This window comes from Natator depressus, chromosome 1 (genome assembly GCF_965152275.1).
Source record: "Natator depressus isolate rNatDep1 chromosome 1, rNatDep2.hap1, whole genome shotgun sequence".
Classification (NCBI taxonomy): domain Eukaryota; kingdom Metazoa; phylum Chordata; order Testudines; family Cheloniidae; genus Natator; species Natator depressus.
The window spans coordinates 201,164,994-201,191,001 of NC_134234.1; the positions used below are offsets into that span (position 1 = coordinate 201,164,994).

The 26,008-nt window shown below is 47.5% G+C and overlaps 1 protein-coding gene across 2 annotated transcripts in view; it reads right to left on the reverse strand.

The window, feature by feature from the left end:
- Positions 1-968: 968 nt before the first annotated feature.
- Positions 969-26,008, reverse strand: part of ARHGAP31 (Rho GTPase activating protein 31) — a 95,234-nt gene continuing 70,194 nt past the window's right edge. The window contains exons 4-12 of one of the 2 annotated variants that reach the window (XM_074974304.1): positions 23,844-23,926; positions 22,998-23,105; positions 17,046-17,191; positions 14,908-15,106; positions 12,632-12,756; positions 9,495-9,554; positions 8,156-8,770; positions 7,380-7,678; positions 969-6,250 (exon numbers count right to left, since the gene is read on the reverse strand). In XM_074974304.1, coding sequence (XP_074830405.1) covers positions 3,710-6,250; positions 7,380-7,678; positions 8,156-8,770; positions 9,495-9,554; positions 12,632-12,756; positions 14,908-15,106; positions 17,046-17,191; positions 22,998-23,105; positions 23,844-23,926 — 4,176 coding nt within the window. In that variant the 3' untranslated portion in view covers positions 969-3,709. Of the gene's footprint in view, positions 6,251-7,379; positions 7,679-8,140; positions 8,771-9,494; positions 9,555-12,631; positions 12,757-14,907; positions 15,107-17,045; positions 17,192-22,997; positions 23,106-23,843; positions 23,927-26,008 lie in introns of both variants that reach the window. The other variant, XM_074974295.1, reaches the window with a different exon arrangement.

Below are 26,008 nucleotides of genomic sequence, written 5' to 3' on the forward strand. Positions count from 1 at the left end.
AGCACTTCCTGTCCAGGGAGGTTGTGGAATTTCCATCATTGGAGATTTTTAAGAGCAGGTAAGACAAACACCGTCAGGGATGGTCTAGATAATATTTAGTCCTGCCATGAATACAGGGGACTGGAGTAGATGACCTCTTGAGGTCCCTTCCAGTCCTATAATCCTATGATTCCATAAGTCCAGGAGTGTTTCTGTTAGACCAGGGGTATCAAACACACGGCCCGCAGGGTTATTTCCTGCGGCCCACCAAGCTCCCTGCCCCTCCCCCGGAGTTATTTCCTGCGGACCGCCAAGCTCCCCTCCCCCCAGAGCACCACGGCCCCGCTCCTCTGCCTATCTCCAGGCACTTCCTGCCGCCAAACAGCTGTTTGGCAGTGCTTAGCACTTTCCAGGAGGGAGGGGGAGGAGCGGGGAGCCACATGCTCAGGGGGGGAGGCAGAGAAGAGGTGGGGCAAGGGCGGGGATTTGGGGAAGGGGTTGGAATGGGGCAGAGTTGCGGACTTTGGGGAAGGAGTTGGAATGGAGGTGGGGAAGGGGTGGGAAGAGGCGGGGCAGGGGCGAGGCCTCATGGAAGGGGTGGAGTGGGGGCAGACCAGGGGCAGCGGGGCGGGGAGTGTCAGTGATGCAGCCCTCGGGCCAATGTACTAGTCCTCATGTGGCCCTCATGGTGATTCGAGTTTGAGATCCCTGTGCTAGACCTTACCTAGCTTGCCACAAGAGCTGTCCCTCTCTGGGGCCTACCTTAATACTTTATGCACCAGCTGAAGCCAGTTAGTTTTCAAGGAGAAATGGGATCAAGCTGCAAAATTCGGATAAGATTTCAGACACCACAAGATTTGGGGATGTTCATGTCCAAGGTTTTGCCCATTATCAAAAGAGTGCTCATTTGTAAAATCCAGATCTGGGAGCTGGCTCAAATTTTGAAGACCCTCAAAGGCTGTGGTGTTTGGGTCCAGGCTTTGGTAGTGTTAAGTAGCACTTCCTAATAAAGTGATCTTCTCTTGAAGGGTTTTCCCACTTAACCCAGAGACTTACTTCTTGAAGGGACACTGTCAAGATTAAAATTCTATATTTCTATAGATTGACTCTGCCTCCATTTCAGTAACAGGTTTGATTAAATGAAAGAATTTAAGGAGTCAGATTTTCGGTTTTTTTGTTGTTGTTTTTTTTGGACAGTACACTTTGTGAACCTAGCTTGGTCCATTTCTACTTTCACATTCCAGTTCCCAGTTACCGGCACAATGCCGCAATGGTTGGGTTCCTACAAGGTCGGGGAGAAGGTGTAAATCACCACCCAAAATAAATGCATTCCCTGAAACTGAAAAACCCGGGAATCCTTTCCAGTCACATTACCATTTGCAGAATTGTGTAATAAACCCCTAAATATTGCAGCTAACCTACTTTAATAATTTCCCGTGGCGATGGTTAAGCCTCCACCCAAAGGAGCTACACAAGGGCACTTGGCATTCGTGGAACTGCAGCTCCATGCTGTATCACATTAAATGAAAGCTGGAGGACTAGCTATGCCCCTCTTTTAGTGGGGGGCTGCTGAGGGTTTTGGGTAGGCAGGGGCCAAGAGGAGATCACTGCTGAGGGGCTGCATGCTCAGGCCCAGCTCCCACAGTGCTTACTCAAGTAAAAGCCCTGCTGAAGTCTATGGGAAAGCATGAATCTGGGTGAGGATTATAGGTTCTTTCCAGACTACTATCCCATCTGAGTTTATGAACCCACATGAGTTTGATTCTCCACCACCTTGCTTCTTGTGTGGTCTTTTACGTCCGGGCAAAGCAGGGGTCAAATGGTAAGATGATGTTGAAGGGCAGAGCATTCTGACTCAGTAATTTGTCCTCGCTTTGCACAAGAGTAAATAAGAAAATTGGATGCCAAGTGGTGGGGAATCATCCTTGGGTTCTTGGAGCCTATACACCTCTAGTCCCAACCAGACCAATGACACGGCAGTTTACTCTCCACCCAGACCGAATGGTCAACATTGGCTGGGTTTGCAAACCAGCAGACATTTCACCTGAGACACCAAGAATGGAGGTGCCTTCAAATAAAGATCTAAACACAGACAACTAACAGATGGTAATGAATTTATAACTTTGGATGGGAGCATCTCCTGATTGCCATTGGCCATGGGATTCATAGGCCTGCCCTTCCAGCTGCTCAGTTACTATTCCTGCCACAGCCCATGCTAGCTCGCAGAGGGACTATGAGCTCTAAGACTGGCTAAGAATGGCCCTCATGGACACCATTACTAGGATTGTATCAGTACTGATGTCTCTATCTGCTGTAGGGTCACGAGTGACATTTTAACTGCAGAGACACCGAGGACAGTACAAGGCCATGCACTTGCCTCTGGTCACACACCAGCTGACAGACGAGCCTGCAATTAACCCTAAGTCAAAGACTTTGTAGCGGAAGCCTTAATTCCATTCCTATGGCAGCTGTCCCTGTATGACCACGTATTGACAGTAATGATAACAGCCCCTCGGCATACAGTTTAATTCCAACAGAATTCCCTCCTGGGATAACATGCATGTTGCTCCTCCATTCTTATGCACCAACAAATCATCCTCTCTACAATGTTCCTCCTAATCAATCTGAAGGCACCAACGGCTGGGGAGGTAAAAGTCAACCAGGCTCTCAGTGACCTGGCCTCAAATCTCAGGAATCTGAAGTGCAAAAGTAGCCAGAGACCAGTGGCTGGGAACATGCAAACCAGGAGGGGAGGGGGCACTGGCCAAGGATGTGCTGATCAGAGGATTCTCATGATCTTGTCTAGCTGCTCGGATCCCACTGTGCCACTGCAGGTGGGAAAAACGATTGGGGGACGCTGTGGACAGGTCATTAAGCCCTAGGCGATGGTGAAAACTGATACTCTTGGTCTTTGTTTGGCCAGAACATTTCTTCCACTAAAATAAGCCAGAGTGATCTCTAACACCTTGGAACCAGAGTGCCAGCTACAAGCCAACCCCCAGCAAATAAGGAGGGACTGACTGCAAGACAGCCAGGCAAGTGGGAATCACTAAGTTGAAAGGGAAGCTGGGCTTATCTTGTTCAGCCACCTTCATTCCAGACATTGCACATTCAGGGACACCATGTCTGTGTTACAAAAGAACAGCTATAGGCAATGCCTTCAAGACAGAGTGTTTGCCATTGGAAGCTCTTTAGGTTAACGCACTCAGTGTGATCTTTACAGGTCAGCTTTACTTACCCACCTTCAGCTATCACCGTTCTCCTCTGCAGTTTGCTTATGCTACGCAGAGCAGTACAGCAGGGATGGCTGGACAGATGACCCTGCATCATCACCAGGGGGTGCAAGGGAGAAAAATGTACCCGTCTGGTCTTACCTCCTTCACATACAGTGCACCCATGTCCATTGGACCATGCCATGTTTTTTTCAGACAGAGGGTGAGACTTTCACAGGGTGTGTTAGAAAACAAGACTGAAGAAAACAAACTTCCTTGGGAATTTTTTTTCCAAAGAGCAGATAATGTGGGGTTGCCCGAAAAGGAGGAAGGGAGATAAAGAGAATGAGAACCTCAGGAGCAAAATGCTCTGCAGGAGGAAATAAAGGATTTGTGTCCTTTTTGCATACAATATTTATAATCATAACAACAACAACAACAACAACAATAGCACAGTTGGTCTCAAGGTGGGCACTCCCATCTCATCCACCAGGGAAGAGGGGTTAGGTGAGCTGGCATTATTCTATCTGCCTCCCGCTTCTCCCGTCGAGAATCACTGACCTCCTCTGGGGCTGATAAAAGCAGCTGGTGGAGGTCTCCAGTCTCTGCCCATTTTTGGGGATGGTCATTTTGTTCCGCAGAGTGACCCCCTCAGGCGTTGTCTGCAGGTTCCCAGACAGATCACCACAAATAGGGTTTGGAGAGTTGCTCTGAGAGGGGCTTCTTATGGGTGATAACAACACTCTGGAGTCTGCTGAGGAAGATGGATGGTCCATGATGGGGAAGGGTGGGCTGAAGAGGATAAGGCTCTGGGGCCTTCCTGGTCTGGATCTGTAGGAAGGCTTGGAAAACCCCGATGGCCTCTCCATTTTTGAGGATTGTGGGTTGTCTCCTGCGGTCTCCCCCTCTGAAGTGCGCTTTCGGCGCAACACGGGCACCTCCTGGGTGGAATTACAACTGGAGAGGGAGAGATCTGGGAGAGGGTTGAGGCTGCCGTGCCTAGAAGATGTTGAATCCATTTGAGTTGGGTCACTGTTTTCTTTCTCCTCTTTGGCTTTCTTCTCTACCCGAGGGCTCTTTGGGGGCTCCAGCTGTCCCCGAGCTGCTCGGGGGGTCTGCCTGCTGCCTGAGTGGGCTTCTGTTTCCTTCCTCCCCAGTGATGCAGGGATGTCACGGTCGGCGTTCTGAGTCTGTAGTGGCTGTGGGACCTGTGTGTACTGGATCTTGGGCGGTATCACTGGCACAGCTCTGGCCTGGCACATCTTAATCATGAAGGAGGTCCTCACCGCTGACACACTCACAGGGGCAGAGTTACGACGGCCGGTGGCAGCATGGGCCACTGCCATGTAATCCAGGTCTAGCTCCCGGGGATCGAAGCAAGATCCCCAGGGGTCGCCTATGTTCCTGGCAGGGCAGGCAGCAGGCAGTGACAGGACAGAATCACTGCTCTTCCCTTCCTTCTGCACACATAGGAGGTTTCCAGGTGAAGTGGGCACCGCCAGGCTCTCAAACTTGAAGAAATCAGGGGCAGGGAGGAGTGAATCCAAGTTGAGAGATGATGGCCTGGTTCTCACTTTACGGGGAGTGTCTTCACTTTTGTTGTTACTCAGCTGTGACTCACTGGTAGAACACAGCCCTTTGGTGACAGCCACTCCAGTGGGAGCAGCGTCCTGAGGCCTGGATGGATCTTCATCTATTTTCTTTGCCTGCAAGAAACTGTCTGGGGTATTATAGTGTGGAAAAGGCAACTCAGGTGTCAAGTCCTGAGGGTTTTCTTTGCTGCCATCCACTTCCTTCTCCCCTGGCTCTGAAAGAGAGGCAGCGCGTAGTTCCTCATGCCTGGCTAGCAGACTCCCTGCTGCAGGCTCTGCCTCGCTGCTCAGGGCATCACTTGATCCCTCAGGCTCTAAAGAGTCCTCTCGAGGACTCTGAGAGGTCTCGGCTCGCTCGACGTGGCTCGGCCTGGGTGGTGAGGTTGGCAGTGTTTCTAACAGGTCCTTGGTCCCCGATCTAGTGCAGCCACGTGGGAGCTCTTCAGCTGCACTTGTGAAAGGTGGTTGGATAGCCCACACACTCAGCACCATGTCTTTGCTATCCAGAGAAAGACTGCGACTGAAACGTGGCCGAGCAGAAAGGCCCCTTTCCACTCCGTAGCTCTGTGACTGGAAGTCCTGCATTGCCTTTTCCTGGAGGTTCTTGAAGGTAGGGGAATGGAGAGGGCTGGTGACCCACTGGTGATCCTCCCATGGCTCTACCAGCTCAAAGCCCTGGACATTGTCTGTCCATGCATCCTCCTCTTCATGGTCAAAAGACTCCTGGGCTTTGTTGGCCATGCCGCCCTCTTTGGGCTTCTGAGCTCCAGGTCCACTTGCCCTCTTTGATGAGATCAGGCCACCTCCTAGAGTCACTCTATCAGGTTTCTCCCTCTGGGTCAGGACTCCATCCTGGCCTACAGCAATGCCATCCTTTTCGCTATGCAGCAGGGCAGTGTTGCCTTTCTCCTTGGCTTCGTCTGGACGCATCCTTTTGGGATTTGAGACACCTTCTTTTAAAGGACCCTCAATGAGCTGCTGCTCATCATAAAGCTTCTGGTCTTGGTGGGGAGGTGGAAGATCACTGCTGACATTCTCCACCACTAGATGGTTCTTTGGAGAAGCTGTCCCAGACAGGACAGTACCCAGTTCGGGTATGTTAGGAGAGCAGTCACGCTGTGCTACCACTTCAGGTTTACCACCCTGGAGGCCGCCAGGCTCCTTCAAACTTTCTTTGGAGGTGGCACCAAATAAAGGCAACTGAGATGTGACCTGTGGGGTTCTGGCTGGAGTTTCCTGTTCGGCCAGTGTCAGGGTAAGCACCGAACCAGAAGAGAAGCTGTCCGTTTGTGGTGACGCAGAGGATGCAGGAGCTAGTGCTGAGTGCATTATTTCCTGGTGTGGGCCTGTCTTGGGGACATCTGTAGGCAAGAATGAGAGCTCCTCTTCAGATTCAATAATTTTGAGTTCCTGTTGAATCTCCGGCCACAGCGGTTCCATCAGGGCATTGGCAGCGTCATCTTCAGCCTGAAAAACATCAGAAATCTCATAACCTGACAGCAATCACTCCACGTGCCCATCTGCCTTCTGCCCACAACGCTGCCTATAGCAGCCCTCCAGGAATACCGTCAGACTAGTGGAAATGCTGGCCACCAGAAGTCTGGTTAAATAAAATAATAATACCTTGCTCTTATGTAGCATTTTCATCAGTGGATCTCAAAGTGCTTTACAAAGGAGGTCAATATCACTACCCCCAGTTTACAGAAACTGAGGCATGGGGTGGTGAAGTGACTTGCCCATGGTTACCCAGCAGGCCACTGACAGAGCCAGGGATAGAATCCAGATCTCCTGATTTCCAGTTCAGTGCTCTATCCACTAGCCCACACTGCCTCCTTTGCATTTGCCTGTAAACAAATGGGTTTACAGGGCAGATCATCAGAGGTGGAGCTAGGACTCAGGTCTGGTGGCAAGTGGGCAAAGTGAAATAGCTGAGAAACAATAGCTACAATTCCTCAGACTGCCTCCCAACCTGCCCCATGAAATAGACTCACCTACCCCAGCAGGGGGCGCTACACACCCCGTAAAGAAATGTTGCCAAATGCAAGGTCATGCACACTGGAAGGAATCACTGGAACTACTCATACACATTGCTAGACTCCACTCATCTGTAACCACTCAGAGGAAAGATCTGGGGTGACTGAGTGACTCAAATCAAAACTCCGCTCAGCGTGCAGCAGTGAGCCTACAAAATGTTTGGGTGATCAGGAATGGAATTAAAAAATCAGACTGAGAAAATCACAGTCCTGATAAAGAACCTGGCAGAAATAGGGGGAGGAGGGTCAGAGATGGAGGGTCAAAACGATTAGACATATGGAGAAGCTACCAGAGACAGTACCGACAGCAGGGTATAGTTAACAGAAGAGGGGAGTGAGAGAGGACATGACAGCTGTATACTGAATAGAGAAGGTCAGTCAACACCTGGCCAAGTCTAACCCTGTTTAGCCTATATTACATGTCAAGATCACAGCTTGAGGTTGCTCGAATGCAGCAGTTCCCCAGTGCCCCGTAGCAGTCCCCAGCAAGATGGGGATACTTCCACCTCCCTCGGGTGCTTTGAGACAATGGATATTCCTTCCTTTCAAGGCTCCCTCCTTACCAGCTCTCTCGGGAACAAGGCCTCCTCCGCTTTAACCCTTGGTGTCGCCTCCTGCCGGCTGCCTCTTTCTGAGGGGTTTTCCTGTGTCCTGAGCTGGCCTTGCTCGATCTCACCTGCCAAGTGCAGGCCTGCCGGGCCCTTGGGTGCTGGTGTCTGTTTCAAGCCAGGGCTCTGCTCTGGGGCTTGTCTGCCACTGGTGCTGCTGCCACTGCCTAGCAGCTTCTGGTTTTCTGTTGTTGGCTTTGAGGTTTCCAAGGACTCAGGCTCCTTGGCTGCCATCAGTTCCTCAGTGGTAGGACCTGGATTAGAAACACGGATCAGCAATATAAACCACTCACAACACAGGGCCTGCAGCTGGCCCAGGGCATTAAGATAAAGGACCTGTGTAGGTTCAACTCATCCTGACTGATAAAACCCAAAATCCTGCACTACACTGCTTAGAGTCCCTGCCGTCATGGACAGGGCACTGCTGTCAGGAAGTTCACATGGCTTAAGTCCCACATTCCCATGCCCCCGTGGAACGACCTTACTTCTCTACACCCACCCAGCGCTTTTCCCCTGAATGCCCACCCTCCCCCCAAGCCTCCACTGGGGACCACTGAGCTTCTCCCTACCCAAGGTGTGCCACTGGGAGCCCCTAGTCTCTCCACTGCCTTGCACTGCATGGAATGGCCTCACTGGACCGTGGTCCCTACCAGGGGCAATTCCTCAGCCCTGCTTTAGCCCTGCATATCTCATTGCTGGGGCTGTGCACTGCTCACCTCTACTAGTTTTACCTGATGCAGACTCAGCCCTGGGCTGCTTCTCCTCCCTGTCTGTGGCCTGCTCAGTCCTGGGCTGGCCATCCACTTCTGGCTCTGTGGGAGCGGCGCTGCCTGGCCCCAGAGCAGATGATTCCTCCAGGCTGGAGAGGGCAGGCTTGTCCTTGGCAGGCACGCGGCATGGGGTGCTGTTGGTGCTGATGACTGCGGACACCCGAAGGGGCACAGAAACGGCGAAGGGCTCTGAGATGTTCAGGGCTTTCCGCTGGTGCCGGGGGGAGGCTTCCAGAGGGAAGAGGCTGCTGGGGAAGCCTGATTTGGAGGCTGTGTCGGAGGTGTAGAACATGCGGCACGTCTTAGGGGAGGTCTGCTCGCTTTCAGCATCCTCCATGGCCCGGAACACCTTCAACTGCTCTGGGGGTGGCCTCGCCTGGGGGGCCCTGGGGCCAGCTTTATCCCCGCTGAGCTCTGAGCCTCCCTCGGCCCCCACTGGAGCCCCCTCACGGTCCCATTCACTCTCCTTGCTGAGGTCACCTGAGCTGCTTGCGCCTCCTGTCTGCGTTTTCATCACCGGGATGAAAAACCCTCCAGCAGTGACTGTGCGTTTGAACCGGCCTTTCTCATCCTCCCCTGGGGAGAGGAGACAAATGGAGAATTGGCAAAGGGAGCAGTGACAGCGGGAAGCCTTCTTCCATATACCCAGGAGACAGGGCAGGCTCTAGTGAACAGCCCCAGCCCTGCAGAGTCTCCGATACAGGGCAGGGGACAGAACCTACATCCCTCAGGCTCCTCCCCCAGGGACTCTACCCAGAGTTGGCAGCTCTCACAGGTAGCTGAAGCTAGACAGGATCCTCTCCACTGGAAACTGTGCAGGATCCTTACTGGCTCTGGGCATCATCGTGTGCCCTTGCCAATCAGCCATGTCTGGGCCTTGCTGGCTGGTTGCAGGCGCCAGGCACTGCCTCGTCCTCTTTCCAGGCAGCCTTCCCACAAATAGGGACCCCGTGCCCACTGGAATAATGCAGAGCTGAATGAAGCCCATTGTACTGGTAACAGATATTCACACAAACAAATATTTATACATGCCTGGACGCATATGCCACCATACAAGCACACAGACGGGTAGAGCAGTGCATATACACAGGTATGGTAATGCATGGACATGTGTAAACATCTGATGGAAGAACATGAGAACATCCAACACAGAGAGAAACGTAACCACAGACACAGGTGGGTGAGCATGCATAGAAACAAAAACACCTGCCAACACCTATGCACACACTCGTGAGAGCTAAGAGCTCACAGGCCCATCCCGCAGCTCGGCAGCCCTAGGTACAGGCTGTCAGGGTCTCACCTTCTACAGGCAGGGAGCACAGCGAGTCCATGCTTTTAGCTGGTCGAATAGTTGCTTTTTCTGTGAAAAAATAAGTTTAGAAACCTACATCAGATTCTGGGACCTGTCAGTTTACAACCAGCTGGAGAGCACAGCATAATTAAAGCCAATACAATGACCGGAGGGTGGGTTAATGCAGTGAAAAGGCATTTAGTGTCCCATTATTAACAAAAAAACAGCCCGATCTCCCTCAGTGCACTGTTTAGTATAGATCTGGGCCCAGAAAGAACCCCAGGATCCCACACCCCTACATTTTGGGAGAGGTCAGGCCTGGAAATGAGCACTGTAGCTCAGGTCCATGACTGGTTTGGGATGGTAGCGTGTTAAAAGTATTCCTTATCAGAGAGGTAGGATGGTCTTGTGGTTAAAACAGAGACAGCCACAGGCTTCCTGTGTGACCTTGCACTGCATATGCAAATCACATGGGGTGGGTGTGATTGCAGGTGCGCAAGTACACTATCAGAGACGGGCTGGAGCCACAAAGCTTGGATCAGGATCTGAACTCTCCCAAAGTTCAAGGGGATTTGGCTCCAGGATTTTGATCCAACCTCACCTCTAATTATTATACAGTACCAACCATACAAGTGATATTGCAGTGTTGCCAACTCTAGTGAGTTTAGCGATATTTTTGTGGTATTAAGGTTTTTTTCTGTAAAGTCTCAGCTCCTGGATTCATGAGACTATGTGAGACTCAATCCCATCTTTAAAAAAAAAAAAAAAAAAAGAAAAAGAAAAAGAAAAAAAAGTAAGTTTCTGGCCCTCATGATTGCAGAGAAAAACTTGAACACATGAACCCTAAAGGCTCCAACACTGGACAGCTAATTAAAAGAACCCCAAATGTATTTTTTTAGGGCTGTCAAGCGATGAAAAAAATTAATCGCGATTAATTGTGCTGTTAAACAATAATAGAATATCATTTATTTAAATAGTTTTGGATGTTTTCTACATTTTCAAATATATTGATTTCAATTACCACACAGAATACAAAGTGTACAGTGCTCACTTTATATTTATTTTTGATTACAAATATATGCACTGTAAAAAACAAAAGAAATAGTATTTTTCAATTAACCTAATACCAGTGGAGCAATCTCTTTATAATGAAAGTTAAACTTTCAAATGTAGAATTATATACAAAAAATAACTGCATTCAAAAATAAAACAATGTAAAACTTTAGAGCCTACAAGTCCGTTCAGTCCTACTTCAGCCAATCGCTCAGACAAACAAGTTTTGTTACAATATGCAGGAGATAATGCTGCCTACGTCTTGTTTATAACGTCACCTGAAAGTGAGAACAGACGTTTGCATGGCACTGTTGTAGCCAGCATCGCAAGATATTTACGTGCCAGATGTGCTAAAGATTCATATGTCCCTTCATGCTTCAACCGCCATTCCAGAGGACATGTGTCCATGCTGATGATGGGTTCTGCTCAATAACAATCCAAAGCAGAGTGGACTGATGCATGTTCATTTTCGTCATCTGAGCCAGACGCCACCAGAAGAAGGCTGATTTTCTCTTTTGATGGTTTGGGTTTTGTAGTTTCTGCATCTGAGTGTTGCTCTGTTAAGACTTCGGAAAGCATGCTCCCCACATCGTCCCTCTCAGATTTCGGACCACACTTCAGATTCTTAAACCTTGGGTCGAGTGCTGTAGCTATTTTTAGAAATCTCACATTGGTACCTTCTTTATGTTTTGTCAAATCTGCTGTAAAAGTGTTGTTAAAATGAACATGTGCTGGGTCATCATCCAAGACTGCTAACACATGAAATATATGGCAGAATACAGGTAAAACAGAGCAGGAGACACACAATTCTCCCCCAAGGAGTTCAGTTGCAAATTTAATTAACACATTTTTTTAATGAGTATCATCAGCATGGAAGCATGTCTTCTGGAATGGTGGCTGAAGCATGAAGGGGCATATGAATGTTTAGCATATCTGGCACATAAATACCTTGCAACGCTGGCTACAAAAGTGCCATGTGAATGCCTGTTCTCACTTTCAGGTGACATTGTAAATAAGAAGTAGGCAGCATTATCTCCCGTAAATATAAACAAAATTGTTTGTCTTAGCGATTGGCTGAACAAGAAGTAGGACTGAGTGGACTTGTAGGCTCTAAAGTTTTACATTGTTTTGTTTTTTTGAATGCAGTTATGTAACAAAACATAATCTACATTTGTAAGTTACACTTTCATGATAAAAAGACTGCACTACAGTACTTGTATGAGGTGAATCGAAAAACACTTTCTTTTGTTTATAATTTTTACAGTGCAAATATTTGTAATACAAAATAATAATATAAAGTGAGCACTGTATACTTTATATTCTGTGTTGTAATAGAAATCAATATATTTGAAAACGTAGAAAAATATCCAAAAATATTTCATACTTTTCAATTGGTATTCAGTGCAGGAGAATCTAGAGTTTGGGATGCTAGCCATTAGGAAAAACATCTTTTCGCCTGTAAACTCTGAAAATGTGATCTTATTTATCCAAATACCACGAGACAATAAACATGGGAACTCATGATGCCAGTTTATACAAAGACACTTTGGGTCTTTAATGCCCTGGAGGCATAGAACAGTCTCTCCCTCAGTACCACATAGGGTGTGTTAACCTGGCCATGCGCCATTTCCTATGAGACATAATACTTCCAGGAGTGCAGCTTCCCCTAAATCCACTCTGGGTTAGCCAATCCATCAAATACAACACTTAAGGCCCAAATCCTCCATGGTATTTAGGCTCTTAAGCCTAAAAATCTTTGCAGAACTGGGGCTTAGTGCTTCCTAGGCCCAGGGTAGGGTCTGGGCAACGAAGCACATTCACCCCAGCATTACAATGGATGTTCTGGGTTGGTGTTCCCTGGTTCTGACTGCCTCTCATTTCCATACTCAAGTGAAAGGCCCACGATGGAAGGAGCCAACTATGTGACTCCTCCCGCCTCCCAACTCTAGAAGCCTAATCTGATTTTCACCCCAGATCTGAATTCTTGCAGCACTAACATCAACAGGCTATCTATTGTACCATTGCCATACCAGAGAGGAGTGATTAGGGGAAGCTGGCTGAGAGAGGAAATTAACTGACAAGCTGGTTCTTACCAGAGAGTTTCTGCCCTCTCACAAACACACTCCCATTTCGACTCAGTTTTGATTTTGAATCTGATCCAGACCGGCCCAGGTTAAATATTGACTTCCATTTCTTGGATTTGGTGGATAATTTTCTCCTGGAAGAGAAAATGCACAGGAGATTAGTGCCAGGTACCTGGGGCTGAACACCAGTCCTGGTGTGCCACAAAAACCTGTCTCCCCCATCCCCCTCAGCCTCTGCTCTTCTTTTAGTCTCTCTCTCTTTCTCTCTCTTTTTAATACTGGGGTTTGCAAGGCAAACATTAGAATAACCTTAAGGCAGAGGTTTTTAAAGAGTCCCAGGGGTTTAGGCCCACAAATCCCAGTGACTTTCAATGGGAGTTGGGTGCTAACTCCCTTGGGCTCCTTTGAAAAGCTCCATGTAAAACTGCAGAAGCACCACATCTCATGCATATTCTCCTTTGTATACAGTATTGTGTGGATCTTTGTCTTCACCTCTCTGCCTCAGTCCCTCTGTTCATCTAGCATCAGACTGATCTTCTCTCTTCCCACACTCTCACCAATCTTGGTGGAAGAACCTTCTCTGCAGCTCCTGCTTTCGGACACAGACTCCCTGCATCTCTGCCTTGCCCTCAACAACCCTTCCTATCAGTTTGGTACAGAGAAGAGGATGTTAGAGGTACAGAGTCTCCTCTCATTGTGTTACAGAGGGACCAGGGGTTTAGAGGTAGGCCCATTCTCCTGAAAGTGTGAGGAAAAGGACACTCGGGGGGGGGGGGGGAGGGCAGGAGGGGTTGAGGTATCCTATTCGGGGAGTGGGCTGCCTCTGTACCTCTTCCCTTTGTTGTGTAGTCCTTTGCTGTTACTATATGAAGTATGTAGATACATCACTGCTAAGGTTCCTTATGGGTCACTAGTAAGTCTCCAGCTGTAGAGGTTATTATCTCTGAGCCAGGGCAATTCAGCGCCCATATTTTACTTAACGAATTGGAATTAATTTTCAAACTGGATACAATTAACGTAGGCTTGAATAAAGACTGGGAGTGGATGGGTCATTACACAAAATAAAACTATTTCCCCATGTTTATTCCCCCCGCCCCCACTGTTCCTCAGACGTTCTTGTCAACTGCTGGAAATGGCCCACCTTGATTATCACTACAAAAGGTTCCCCCCCCCCCCACTCTCCTGCTGGTAATAGCTCACCTTACCTGATCACTCTCCTTACAGTGTGTATGGTAACACCCATTGTTTCATGTTCTCTGTGTATATAAATCGCCCCACTGTATTTTCCACTGAATGCATCCAATGAAGTTAGCTGTAGCTCACGAAAGCTTATGCTCAAATAAATTTGTTAGTCTCTAAGGTGCCACAAGTCCTCCTTTTCTTTTTACAACTAAGCTAGTGGTTTTAAATCTTTTTTTCATTTGCGGGCTGCTAAAAAATTTCGAATGGAGCTGTGGAACCTGTTGGAAATCTTAGTCCGCAGACCACAGGTTGAAAACTACTGAATTAGGCAGATGGACACCTCATGCTGCAGTTCAAGCCAGCCACCAGCAGGAGGAGCTCTTACAACAAATGATTTCAAGATCTGTTTGACATTCAGTCAGGTTGGGCAGATTCAGGGAAATCAAGGCAGCTGCCTTACAGGATGGGCCTGCTTGGTTCTGTGCTGAGGAATGGTGGACGTATGAGAACACAGAGACCTAGGGAAGTTGTATGATCACATTTTCAATGCTTGCAAAGAGACAGACTGATTTCTCCTCCTTGGAGATGGGAGCACAGTAACCCCGATGGTGATGGTACGTTCATCGACGGGTGGAGAAGGGGATCACAATGTAGGGAGTGGGCGTGCAGCAGGAGGGGGAGCATTCTGTCTTTCACATAACATTTCAAATGGCTAAAGTGGGACACAGCTGGTCACCACCATCCCCAGCTGCAGGCACTGTCACCAGAGCTTCACTTGCTGAGTGTGCGCCACACTCAGTCCCTGCCTTCCCGCCCAGCCCACTCAGAAGCGGTATCATTCCCCATCCCTGTGCTCCCCTGCAGCCACTGAGCACGCCCAAGGGGGCTGAGCATGCCCTGGAGCAGCTGAAGGCACTGTCTTCGCTAGCTCTGGCCCAGCCAATGGTGTGTACAGCTGCGGGCGCCACCGAATGCGGGAAACGTTCTACTTCAGTCAGCACAGGAGGTTTTTGGGAATCAAAGCGGGACAGTCCCGCCAAACTCATGACCGTGGGGAGGTACGCTTTCATCAGTTTGTATTTCAGCTTTCTCTGGGCACATACTTGCTGTCGGGTAGGTCAACGACAGTGTGGAAGAGGGATCCGGTGACTGGGACAATTTCAGGCAAGCTGTTCTCTCTCCTCTCTTTCCGGGCAGGGTGGGAGGCTGACAGACTCCGTGCCTGAGCTTCTTCCAGACTCACCAGTTTCATAGGCAGGGAGGCAGAGGGCAGGGTCAGACTCTTCACAATAGGCATATTCTCTGAAAAGGAAAAAAGAAGATTCAAGCCCTGAAGGGGGGACCTAAGAAGGGTTCTCATATGTTTCCTCCACAGGATCACCTCTTGCAGGGGGAAAAGCACTTGCTTAGAGATGCGCCTGTCCAATGTGTCCTCTGTCTCCACAGCAATCTTCTTCATCAGACTGCAGTGCCTCCCAACAAGGCTCTGCTCACTAGCCACACTCTGTATTGCGCTCTACTGGCTGCTGCTGAAGCCTGAGTATGAAAGATGTGTGTCCCTCCAAAACACCTGGATCTCAATTCTCCTGAACTTTGGGGAAGTTCAGATCCAGATCCCAATTTTGTGGCTGGCCCTTGTCTCTACTCTGTAATCTTTCTCCCTGTTTGTTTAGGGGGGTTGTTTTGAACAGTGACATTATTTTTTCCTTCATAATTAATTTTAGTTCTGGCAAAAGGACAATCAGGGAGAGTGAAGGCCCCTGTTTGTGTCGGCAATAGCAAGACTAGCTTCCCACACACTGCCTCACCAATGGGCCAGCCTCCTCTCAGAGTGGGAGGGGAGTTCAGCCTCTACAGTCTAATCAATTTTGGCCTTTCTGCTGAACAAGGGAATCAATGAGGGCCAGTGCTGGTGGGTTCTGTGATATGGGAACTTCCCCACTAAGAATTGGACTAAGACCGTCCGTGTATTCCTCACAGGACTCCACACAGCTGTTAGCAGGCAACAATGTTCAGTCACTACCAAAACAGGCCAGATTTGAACTGGTGACCTGGAGATCAAAGGCTCTGCAACGCCCCTTTATGTTGGTGAGTCACTACTCCATCATGACATTTGTGCCAGTCTGAACTAATCCTAGGGCAGAATTATTCATCCTGCGGCCTCCAACCTCTGCCTTGGGAGAACAGAAGGCCATAGGCATTGCATTAGCACTGGAAGAACAGGGGTGTCTGCAGGTCAGGGCTGGAGCTCTGAGCGGGTGATTTCCAGCAGAGGACTTTAAGGGTAGTGACAGAGCTGGGTGTGGGGAGGTTGCATAGCCACTGCCTACACTGTGTCTTTAGGCAACATGGTAAGTCCCTCACTTCCTTAAGTGCTAAAAATTCCCCTAAAGCTCAAATAAAAGGTGAAAAGAATTACAAACTTATAGGGGTGCACATTTTTGAGGTTATGTGAGGCTAATCAGGACCAAGAGCCCCCGTTAAAAGCACTTTCTCTACAAGCCTGTATCTGAGTAACAAGAACAGTATTTCCCAATTCTGCTGAAGTCCAGGACAAATTCTCAGTTTATGAAATAATGCCCCCAGTTATAAAGCAGCAAATCCTTAGACATATGATCCGAATGCCATGCAAAGCACACACTGTAGTTTTGGACATGTTTTTTTGATGGCAGGAAGGGCTGGGATTAGACATGACAAGCAAAGGGAGGAGAAGGCTGTCGACAGAGATGGGGACAAGGGTGTGAAGAGCTATGATTGGAGAAGGCCTGACATTGCAAGGAGAAGATTTCAGGCTGGGCTCAGGCTGTTGGTGGGAAGGTTTAGGGTTCAAGGCATTGGTGAGAAGAGCTAAGTGGGATGGCTGTGGGAAAGGTTAGGATGGATTGGAATATCAAGGGTAGATCCGTGAGGGTCGATGGGAAAGGTTAATGTTGGGATTAGGAGTACTGTCATGCTGGTGAGAAGGGAGTTGATGAAAAGTGTCATGATTAGTCGGGTCAGGCATTGGTGGGAAGGTTTAGGGTGGGTTTGCATTTTGGTAGGGACGATCGGGGATGTTGAAGAGAAGGATCTGAGGTGTTGGTGAGAAGTGTTACAGTCAGGGAGGGGCTAGGGTACTAGTGAGAAGGTTTGGGAGCGTCTATGAGAAAGGACGGGGTTGAAATTGGGGTGTTGGTGGGAGGGGATGGGGCTAGGGTTAGAGTGGCCAGCAGTTAGCGTATGTGGCAGGGGAGGTAGTTACCATCATTCTCCATGGAGCTGGTTGTTATATTGTTGCTGAAGATCTGATCCACATGATTCAAGATAAACTCAATCACCAACTGCTGGACTCGCACCTCCAGGAAAGCTGCATCTCCATTGCAGCCAACAGCCTCGATCTCCTTCGACCTGTACCACAGGGGGAGCAGCCATAAATACAATAAAACCCCTGCATCCTAAGATACAGTATGTGAGGGAGAGAATTGCTTTGACCTTCCCCAGTAGGTCATGGATGGAACCTTTCCCTGATACAGCAGGAATGTCCTGGAATAGGAATTTTTTACCCACTGTTGCTCTGAGTCTTGTTCTTTTTACTCTTCCAGTCCTTTATTCTCTCTTTACCTTTCCATTCTTTCTTTATTCTTTCCCCATTTCCTTTCTCATCTCTCCTTTTTCCTTTTGTGTTGCTTTCTCCATTTCCTCTCCCCTTTGCACTTTAACTAATTTTATTCATCAGAAGTTTTCTGTTTCCTATTTCCACCACTCTATTTTTCCTTTCCTACCTTCTCTCGGTCCTCTTACTCTATTCCTTTTAGAGACTAAACCGAACACTGGGCCCAGCACCCCCTCAGACTTTGGCTCCAGCTCCAAACTTTGTGGTTTGAGCTTATCTCTGTAAGGTGGATTTGAAGCCAAACCACCAGAACTGAACCCAATCAAATGTGAGGGAAGAGCAGATTTGAATTCCATGTCTTGGGTTCTTCTTTTTCCTACTATTTTTTATGACTGTCTTTTATGACCTTAATATCTATGAGTCTATGAGTCCCTGTCCCTTCCTTCACTCCACCCAGCACTCTTGCATTCTCACTCTCTCAGCAGAAAAACCTTCCTTATCTTGACATGCCAAAGTGTTACTGAAGAAATTATCTCTGGGCAATGGATCCTTTGTAAAGTTAATGAGTGGTTTGTTAGATAACTGTTTGGGGCATTGCCAACAGGATAACCATGTAAGGAGACTGCAGTTGCATTGCCTGCCGCTTTCTTATCCTCCCTGGGACTTGCATTACAAAGGAAACAGACTTCAGGTCATTTGACAAGAAGGACAGAAGCTGGAATGGAAATGTCTGAGTAGTAAACGTCCACTTTGCAATGTTCAATAGTTTCAACATTTGATCCAATCACAGGATTGGCTCTCAGCATTGATTTTCAGGCACGGTAAATTACGAAAAACTGCTTGGTGATCTTGTGATACCAGCAAACGTCCACTAGCAACTATCTTAAGATCTTCAAACTCATTTCACTTGTGACCGAAATGGATTTGGATTCAAGTCATCTATAACATGTAGCACTATCTCCCCTTCCCGAGTCACTCATTGCTCTGTCCTATCAAACTCAATCACCCATATTTTGAAAACAGTTGCTTCAATCCCATAATGATGAGCAAACGCCTCATTTTTAAATGGACACTGTCAAAAAGAATAGGAGTACTTGTGGCACCTTAGAGACTAATGAATTTATTTGAGCATGAGCTTTCGTGAGCTACAGCTCACTTCATCGGATGCATACCGTGGAAACTGCAGAAGACATTATATACACAGAGACCATGAAACAATACCTCCTCCCACCCCACTCTCCTGCTGGTAATAGCTTATCTAAAGTGATCATCAAGTTGGGCCATTTCCAGCACAAATCCAGGTTTTCTCACCCTCCGCCCCCCCCCCACACACAAACTCACTCTCCTGCTGGTAATAGCCCATCCAAAGTGACCACTCTCTTCACAATGTGTATGATAATCAAGGTGGGCCATTTCCTGCACAAATCCAGGTTCTCTCACCCCCTCACCCCCCTCCAAAAACCACACACACAAACTCACTCTCCTGCTGGTAATAGCCCATCCAAAGTGACCACTCTCCTTACAACGTGCATGAAAATCAAGGTGGGCCATTTCCAGCACAAATATAGGTTTTCTCACCCCCCCCCTTTTCCAAAAAATACACATACACAAACTCACTCTCCTGCTGGTAATAGCTTATCCAAAGTGACCACTCTCCCGACAATGTGCATGATAATCAAGGTGGGCCATTTCCAGCACAAATCCAGGTTTTCTCACCCCCCCCCGCCCCCAACACACACACAAACTCACTCTCCTGCTGGCAATAGCTCATCCAAACTGACCACTCTCCCCACAGTGTGCATGACAATCAAGGTGGGCCATTTCCAGCATAAATCCAAGGTTAACCAGAACGTTGGGGGGGGGGGGGCGGTAGGAAAAAACAAGGGGAAATAGGGTACCTTGCATAATGACTTAGCCACTCCCAGTCTCTATTTAAGCCTAAATTAATAGTATCCAATTTGCAAATGAATTCCAATTCAGCAGTTTCTCGCTGGAGTCTGGATTTGAATTTTTTGTTGTTGTAAGATAGCGACCTTCATGTCTGTGATTGCGTGACCAGAGAGATTGAAGTGTTCTCCGACTGGTTTATGAATGTTATAATTCTTGACATCTGATTTGTGTCCATTTATTCTATCTGGAAATCTATCAACTGCATGAAAAAACTTGTACAGATACAGACAGACATCATCTTCCTTTCCAAATGCAAACAGATGGACATCGTACCAAAAGGACTGAAGGTAAAAAATCCATTACAATCTACATACCACACAGACTATGCTGACAGCTTGTGCCACACGCTCTCAAAGAAACTGTGGAATCACCTGATCAACATCCTCTACAGCAAACAGGGAAAGATTAAGAATGAGCTCTCAAAAATGGATACTCTCATAAAAAACCAACCTTCCACACAAACTTCCTCGTGGCTGGACTTTACTAAAACTAGACAAGCCATTTACAACGCACACTTTGCTTCTCTACAAAAGAAAAAGGACACTAAACTTTCTAAACTACTACATGCTACAAGGGGCCACAGCAATGGTTCCCTCAACCCACCCAGCAATATTGTTAACCTATCCAACTATACTCTTAGCCCAGCAGAAGCAGCTGTCCTATCTCGGGGCCTCTCCTTCTGCCCCTCCACCCCCACGAACATGATACAGTTCTGTGGTGACCTAGAATCCTATTTTCGACGTCTCTGACTCAAGGAATATTTCCAAAATACCTCTGAACAACATACTGATCCACAGAGGCCTCCCTACCAACATTACAAAAAGAAGGATTCTAGGTGGACTCCTCCTGAAGGTCGAAACAGCAGACTGGACTTCTACATAGAGTGCTTCCGCCGACGTGCACGGGCTGAAATTGTGGAAAAGCAGCATCACTTGCCCCATAACCTCAGCCGTGCGGAACACAATGCCATCCACAGCCTCAGAAACAACTCTGACATCATAATCAAAAAGGCTGACAAAGGAGGTGCTGTTATCATGAATAGGTCGGAATATGAACAAGAGGCTGCTCGGCAGCTCTCCAACACCACTTTCTACAAGCCATTACCCTATGATCCCACTGAGAGTTACCAAAAGCAACTACAGCATTTGCTCAAGAAACTTCCTGAAAAAGCACAAGATCAAATCCGCACAGACACACCCCTGGAACCCCGACCTGGGATATTCTATCTACTACCCAAGATCCATAAACCTGGAAATCCTGGGCGCCCCATCATCTCAGGCATTGGCACCCTGACAGCAGGATTGTCTGGCTATGTAGACTCCCTCCTCAGGCCCTATGCTACCAGCGCTCCCAGCTACCTTCGAGACACCACTGACTTCCTGAGGAAACTACAATCCATCGGTGATCTTCCTGATAACACCATCCTGGCCACTATGGATGTAGAAGCCCTCTACACCAACATTCCACACAAAGATGGACTACAAGCCGTTGAGAACACTATCCCCGATAATGTCACGGCTAACCTGGTGGCTGAACTTTGTGACTTTGTCCTTACCCATAACTATTTTACATTTGGGGACAATGTATACCTTCAGATCAGTGGCACTGCTATGGGTACCCGCATGGCCCCACAGTATGCCAACATTTTTATGGCTGATTTAGAACAACGCTTCCTCAGCTCTCGTCCCCTAACACCCCTACTCTACTTGCGCTATATTGATGACATCTTCATCATCTGGACCCATGGAAAAGAAGCCCTTGAGGAATTCCACCATGATTTCAACAATTTCCATCCCACCATCAACCTCAGCCTGGTCCAGTCCACACAAGAGATCCACTTCCTGGACACTACAGTGCTAATAAACAATGGTCACATAAACACCACCCTATACCGGAAACCTACTGACCGCTATTCCTACCTACATGCCTCCAGTTTTCACCCTGACCACACCACACGATCCATCGTCTACAGCCAAGTTCTGCGATACAACCGCATTTGCTCCAACCCCTCAGACAGAGACAAACACCTACAAGATCTCTATCAAGCATTCTTACAACTACAATACCCACCTGCGGAAGTGAAGAAACAGATTGATAGAGCCAGAAGAGTTCCCAGAAGTCACCTACTACAGGACAGGCCTAACAAAGAAAATAACAGAACGCCACTAGCCATCACCTTCAGCCCCCAACTAAAACCCCTCCAACGCATTATTAAGGATCTACAACCTATCCTGAAGGATGACCCAACACTCTCACAAATCTTGGGAGACAGGCCAGTCCTTGCCTACAGACAGCCCCCCAACCTGAAGCAAATACTCACCAACAACCACATACCACACAACAGAACCACTAACCCAGGAACCTATCCTTGCAACAAAGCCCACTGCCAACTGTGCCCACATATCTATTCAGGGGACACCATCACAGGGCCTAATAACATCAGCCACACTATCAGAGGCTCGTTTACCTGCACATCCACCAATGTGATATATGCCATCATGTGCCAGCAATGCCCCTCTGCCATGTACATTGGTCAAACTGGACAGTCTCTACATAAAACAATAAATGGACACAAATCAGATGTCAAGAATTATAACATTCATAAACCTGTCGGAGAACACTTCAATCTCTCTGGTCACGCAATCACAGACATGAAGGTCGCTATCTTACAACAACAAAAAATTCAAATCCAGCGAGAAACTGCTGAATTGGAATTCATTTGCAAATTGGATACTATTAATTTAGGCTTAAATAGAGACTGGGAGTGGCTAAGTCATTATGCAAGGTAGCCTATTTCCCCTTGTTTTTTCCTACCCCCCCCCCCCCCCGACGTTCTGGTTAACCTTGGATTTATGCTGGAAATGGCCCACCTTGATTGTCATGCACATTGTGGGGAGAGTGGTCAGTTTGGATGAGCTATTGCCAGCAGGAGAGTGAGTTTGTGTGTGTGTTGGGGGCGGGGGGGGGGGGTGAGAAAACCTGGATTTGTGCTGGAAATGGCCCACCTTGATTATCATGCACATTGTAGGGAGAGTGGTCACTTTGGATGAGCTATTACCAGCAGGAGAGTGAGTTTGTGTGTGTGTGTTTTTTGGAAAAGGGGGTGAGAAAACCTGTATTTGTGCTGGAAATGGCCCAACTTGATGATCACTTTAGATAAGCTATTACCAGCAGGAGAGTGGGGTGGGAGGAGGTATTGTTTCATGGTCTCTGTGTATATAATGTCTTCTGCAGTTTCCACAGTATGCATCTGATGAAGTGAGCTGTAGCTCCCGAAAGCTCATGCTCAAATAAATTGGTTAGTCTCTAAGGTGCCACAAGTACTCCTTTTCTTTTTGCGAATACAGACTAACACGGCTGTTACTCTGAAACCTGTCAAAAAGAATATAGTTTTTAGAAATCCATAGATTTCCTTCCCTGGATATTATTAGTAAAACCTCAGGTTATTCAACTTGGGAGAATTTTTTAAATGATATTTACTTTGCACTATTATTTATGCTGTTTATTTCTTTGCATTTTTCTCAGCAGGCTCGGTCTGTGACTGACTGGTCAGTCTCTGTTTACTGTCTGGTCAGTTTCACTCTTAGATAATCCAGCAGTAGCTCAGCAGCGCTCCCCTAAGAGTGAAGTGAAAAGAAGTCCTTACTGTACCTGAGGAGATTAGGTGCCCACACTAGGGCCAGGTTCCTGGTGTGCATGTTGGTCATGTTGCTGAAGGAGGCCAGGTGAGTCAGATGCTTGATCAGGTATTCCAGAGTCCTGCAAGTATTTGTTTTGGATAAAGAAAAAGTCTTCAGCTCCTGCACATGTGATCAAGTCTCCCATTAGTTGCTAGCCCCCAAGATTACAGCAGTCTGCCATATAAGATCTGCTAACAGAATGCTCCTTTAGCTCAAGAGGTAGAGGCCTGTGTTTTGGTGCTGATGGTACTGGTTTCAGTCTCCCGCAGTGACTGTGGGGTCTGTATATATGAGACTGGCAAAATGGGCACCATGGCTCAAAGCCAGAGCAGCGATTTGTGATGTCAGAGTTTATGAGCAGTGGCGCAGAACACTGTGGATGTTGTTATTGCCGATGGCTTCATGTGGCACAACCCAAATGAATTTGAGGAGGAAGGACAGTAGGAAGCAGAAAGAAGGGGGCTACTGATGCATATGGTGGCTGTGGAAATTCAGATCACATTGTATGCTTAAATACACGTGCTTAATTGCCTTCTCCCACTTGGACAGCACTGCGCAACTGGCCAAGTACGTTATGGCAGCTGGGAGGGAGAGTCAGGTTGACGGAAGCTAGAAAGGGCTGGTTGCTCTTTCAGACACATAATGCAATGATCTGTTTAATTTTATTTAGAGGACAGGTGAATTGCTCTTGAATTTGGTGGCAATGAATGAACCCACCTCTCAGCTCCTCCCCGAAGCTGAAGCTGTTTCAGAGAATCCTTCCCACAGCTAAGAGACACCATATGGATCCCCACAGCCTCAACGGCTGAGTTCTTACCTGTAATGTGATGGTGGAAGTTCCTGGATGACATTTTGAATTCGGGCCAATTGCTCCTCCTCTGGGCAGCGAGATATTGCCTCCTGTGGAGAGAAAGGAAATAGTCCATTGAGCTGATGGATTTAGAGGAAGTGAGAAAGTGACAGAGGGAGACGCGTACAGAGGCCTGGCAGGTGTCAGAGGGAGCATTGTCTCATTACATTACAGAGCTATGAGTAAGAAGTCCTGCCACTGACTTTCTGTGAGACCTTGGGCAAGTCACTTCACCTCCCTGTAAGGATAACCATACTTACCCACCTCGCTGCGGGGCATAGAGCCCTAGTCTCCTTCAGTTCACAGCTGAAAGTCTGGGACTTAATTCATTAAACACTTTGAGATCTTCAGCTGCGAGATTAATTTCCTTTTTCTTCTTTTTGACTCCTGCCTTGTCCCTCCCCTCCTTCCTCCCACTCATTTTTGAAAATTGATTCCCCCCCGCCCCCCGACACACATACAATGACTGGGAGAAAAATGGAAAGAAAAAAAAAGAAAAAATACTGAGAGCGGGTGGAGGAAGAGAGGGAAAATAAATGAAAGGAAAAGAGGAGGAAATGATAAATAACAAATGAAAAATATTGAAACTTTTTCCAAAAAAAGTTTGAGAACAAATAAAAAATGGGTCCTTTTTAAACCCTGTGAAATGAAAACAGCTTGGGACTTGTGGGCATGAAAGGCAAAGTAATTTATAAATAAAAACAAGCATTATTATCTACTGTATGTAGATACAGCAGCTCCTGTGATGAGGAGGTATTTTAGATGAGCTACAATGACAGGTACCTAGAAATACAATTGCATAGACAGAGTAACAAACATCTGCATTAGCCATTAGAGTGGAATAGCGTAGATAAAACGGAGGCGAGGCACCTCCCCACCACCACTAGCCCGGCAGTTCTCTGCAGAGCAGGAGCTGAGAGGGGATTTAAAAACGTATTGTCTGAATTCCTGGGAGTTCTTCTCTGCATTGTTAGTCTTCTGTCAGCTATTCCCTTTCAACATTACAATGGGAGAGGAGAAGCCACTAGGAACGTCAAACAATGTGAGGCTATCTAGGATCCACCTGCCCACTCTGCTACTGCTGGGGGTTGGAGTGAGTTCAAAGAAAGACACGGTGACCGCTCCTGCCAACTGGAGCTTTGCCTACATAAGGACGTCAGCAAATCTAGAACTGAGATGAAGAAAACAAGCCATTCCTAACCATCAGTTGCTTAAATATAATTAATCTGAAATCACCAACCACAGCCACAGAAACACCTTCCTGTGTTTTCACTGTCACTACTACATTCCCATTATTTATTCTGCTGTCACTATTCTCATCACTATTCTTTTCACTATCAGCCATCCTTTATGCAAAACCACATGCAAATTGCCATAATCAATTTCGCTACCAGAGATGGGCATGAACTGCATGCCGGGATCCAAGCAGCCCCCACTTTGGGAACCCAGATTTGAATTCTGTGCCTTGAACCTATTTCTGATCTTTGTTGTGAGCCCACAACCACAGTTGCATAGACACCACCACCATCACAATTACCACACCAAGCAACAGAAGCATCTACAAAACCTTTGATGTCATCAGTCAATACCTTCACCATTGTTACCAATGATCTCACCAATAAGAGCATAGCCAGGATCGCCAACACCAGTCCTTTAACGTCACTGACATGGTACACGTGTGCTGTCAAACTTATATACCATTAATCAGGCATCGATCGAGGAGAGGGGTTTGCAGCAATAATGAATAGAGAGAGAGAGAGAGAGAGATCAGGTGTTCATATACCACCAGCCTGCCTCCAATGTCAAAACAGTTGATGGGGAGAGAGAGACGGACACCTTATTTGGATTAAATGAGCTCTAACCTCAATCTTCATTCAAAGCAGGAACTTAGCCTTTTCTGAGGTTCAAAGAAGTTAGTGGGGTGAAAGTTAACCTGTCATTTTTTTTTTATCTCCACAAGCCTCAGCTCCAGAGATAGTCCCAGATAAAAAGACAGCTCTGATACCTCTGAACTTGGGAAATCCAAATCTGAGCTTTGTGCCTGACCCAATCTCTGCTATGGGCTGAACTGAAAACCCAGAGATGAAAACTCCTGAATTGGGGGTAGTTCCACTCCAGATTTAAATCTTACA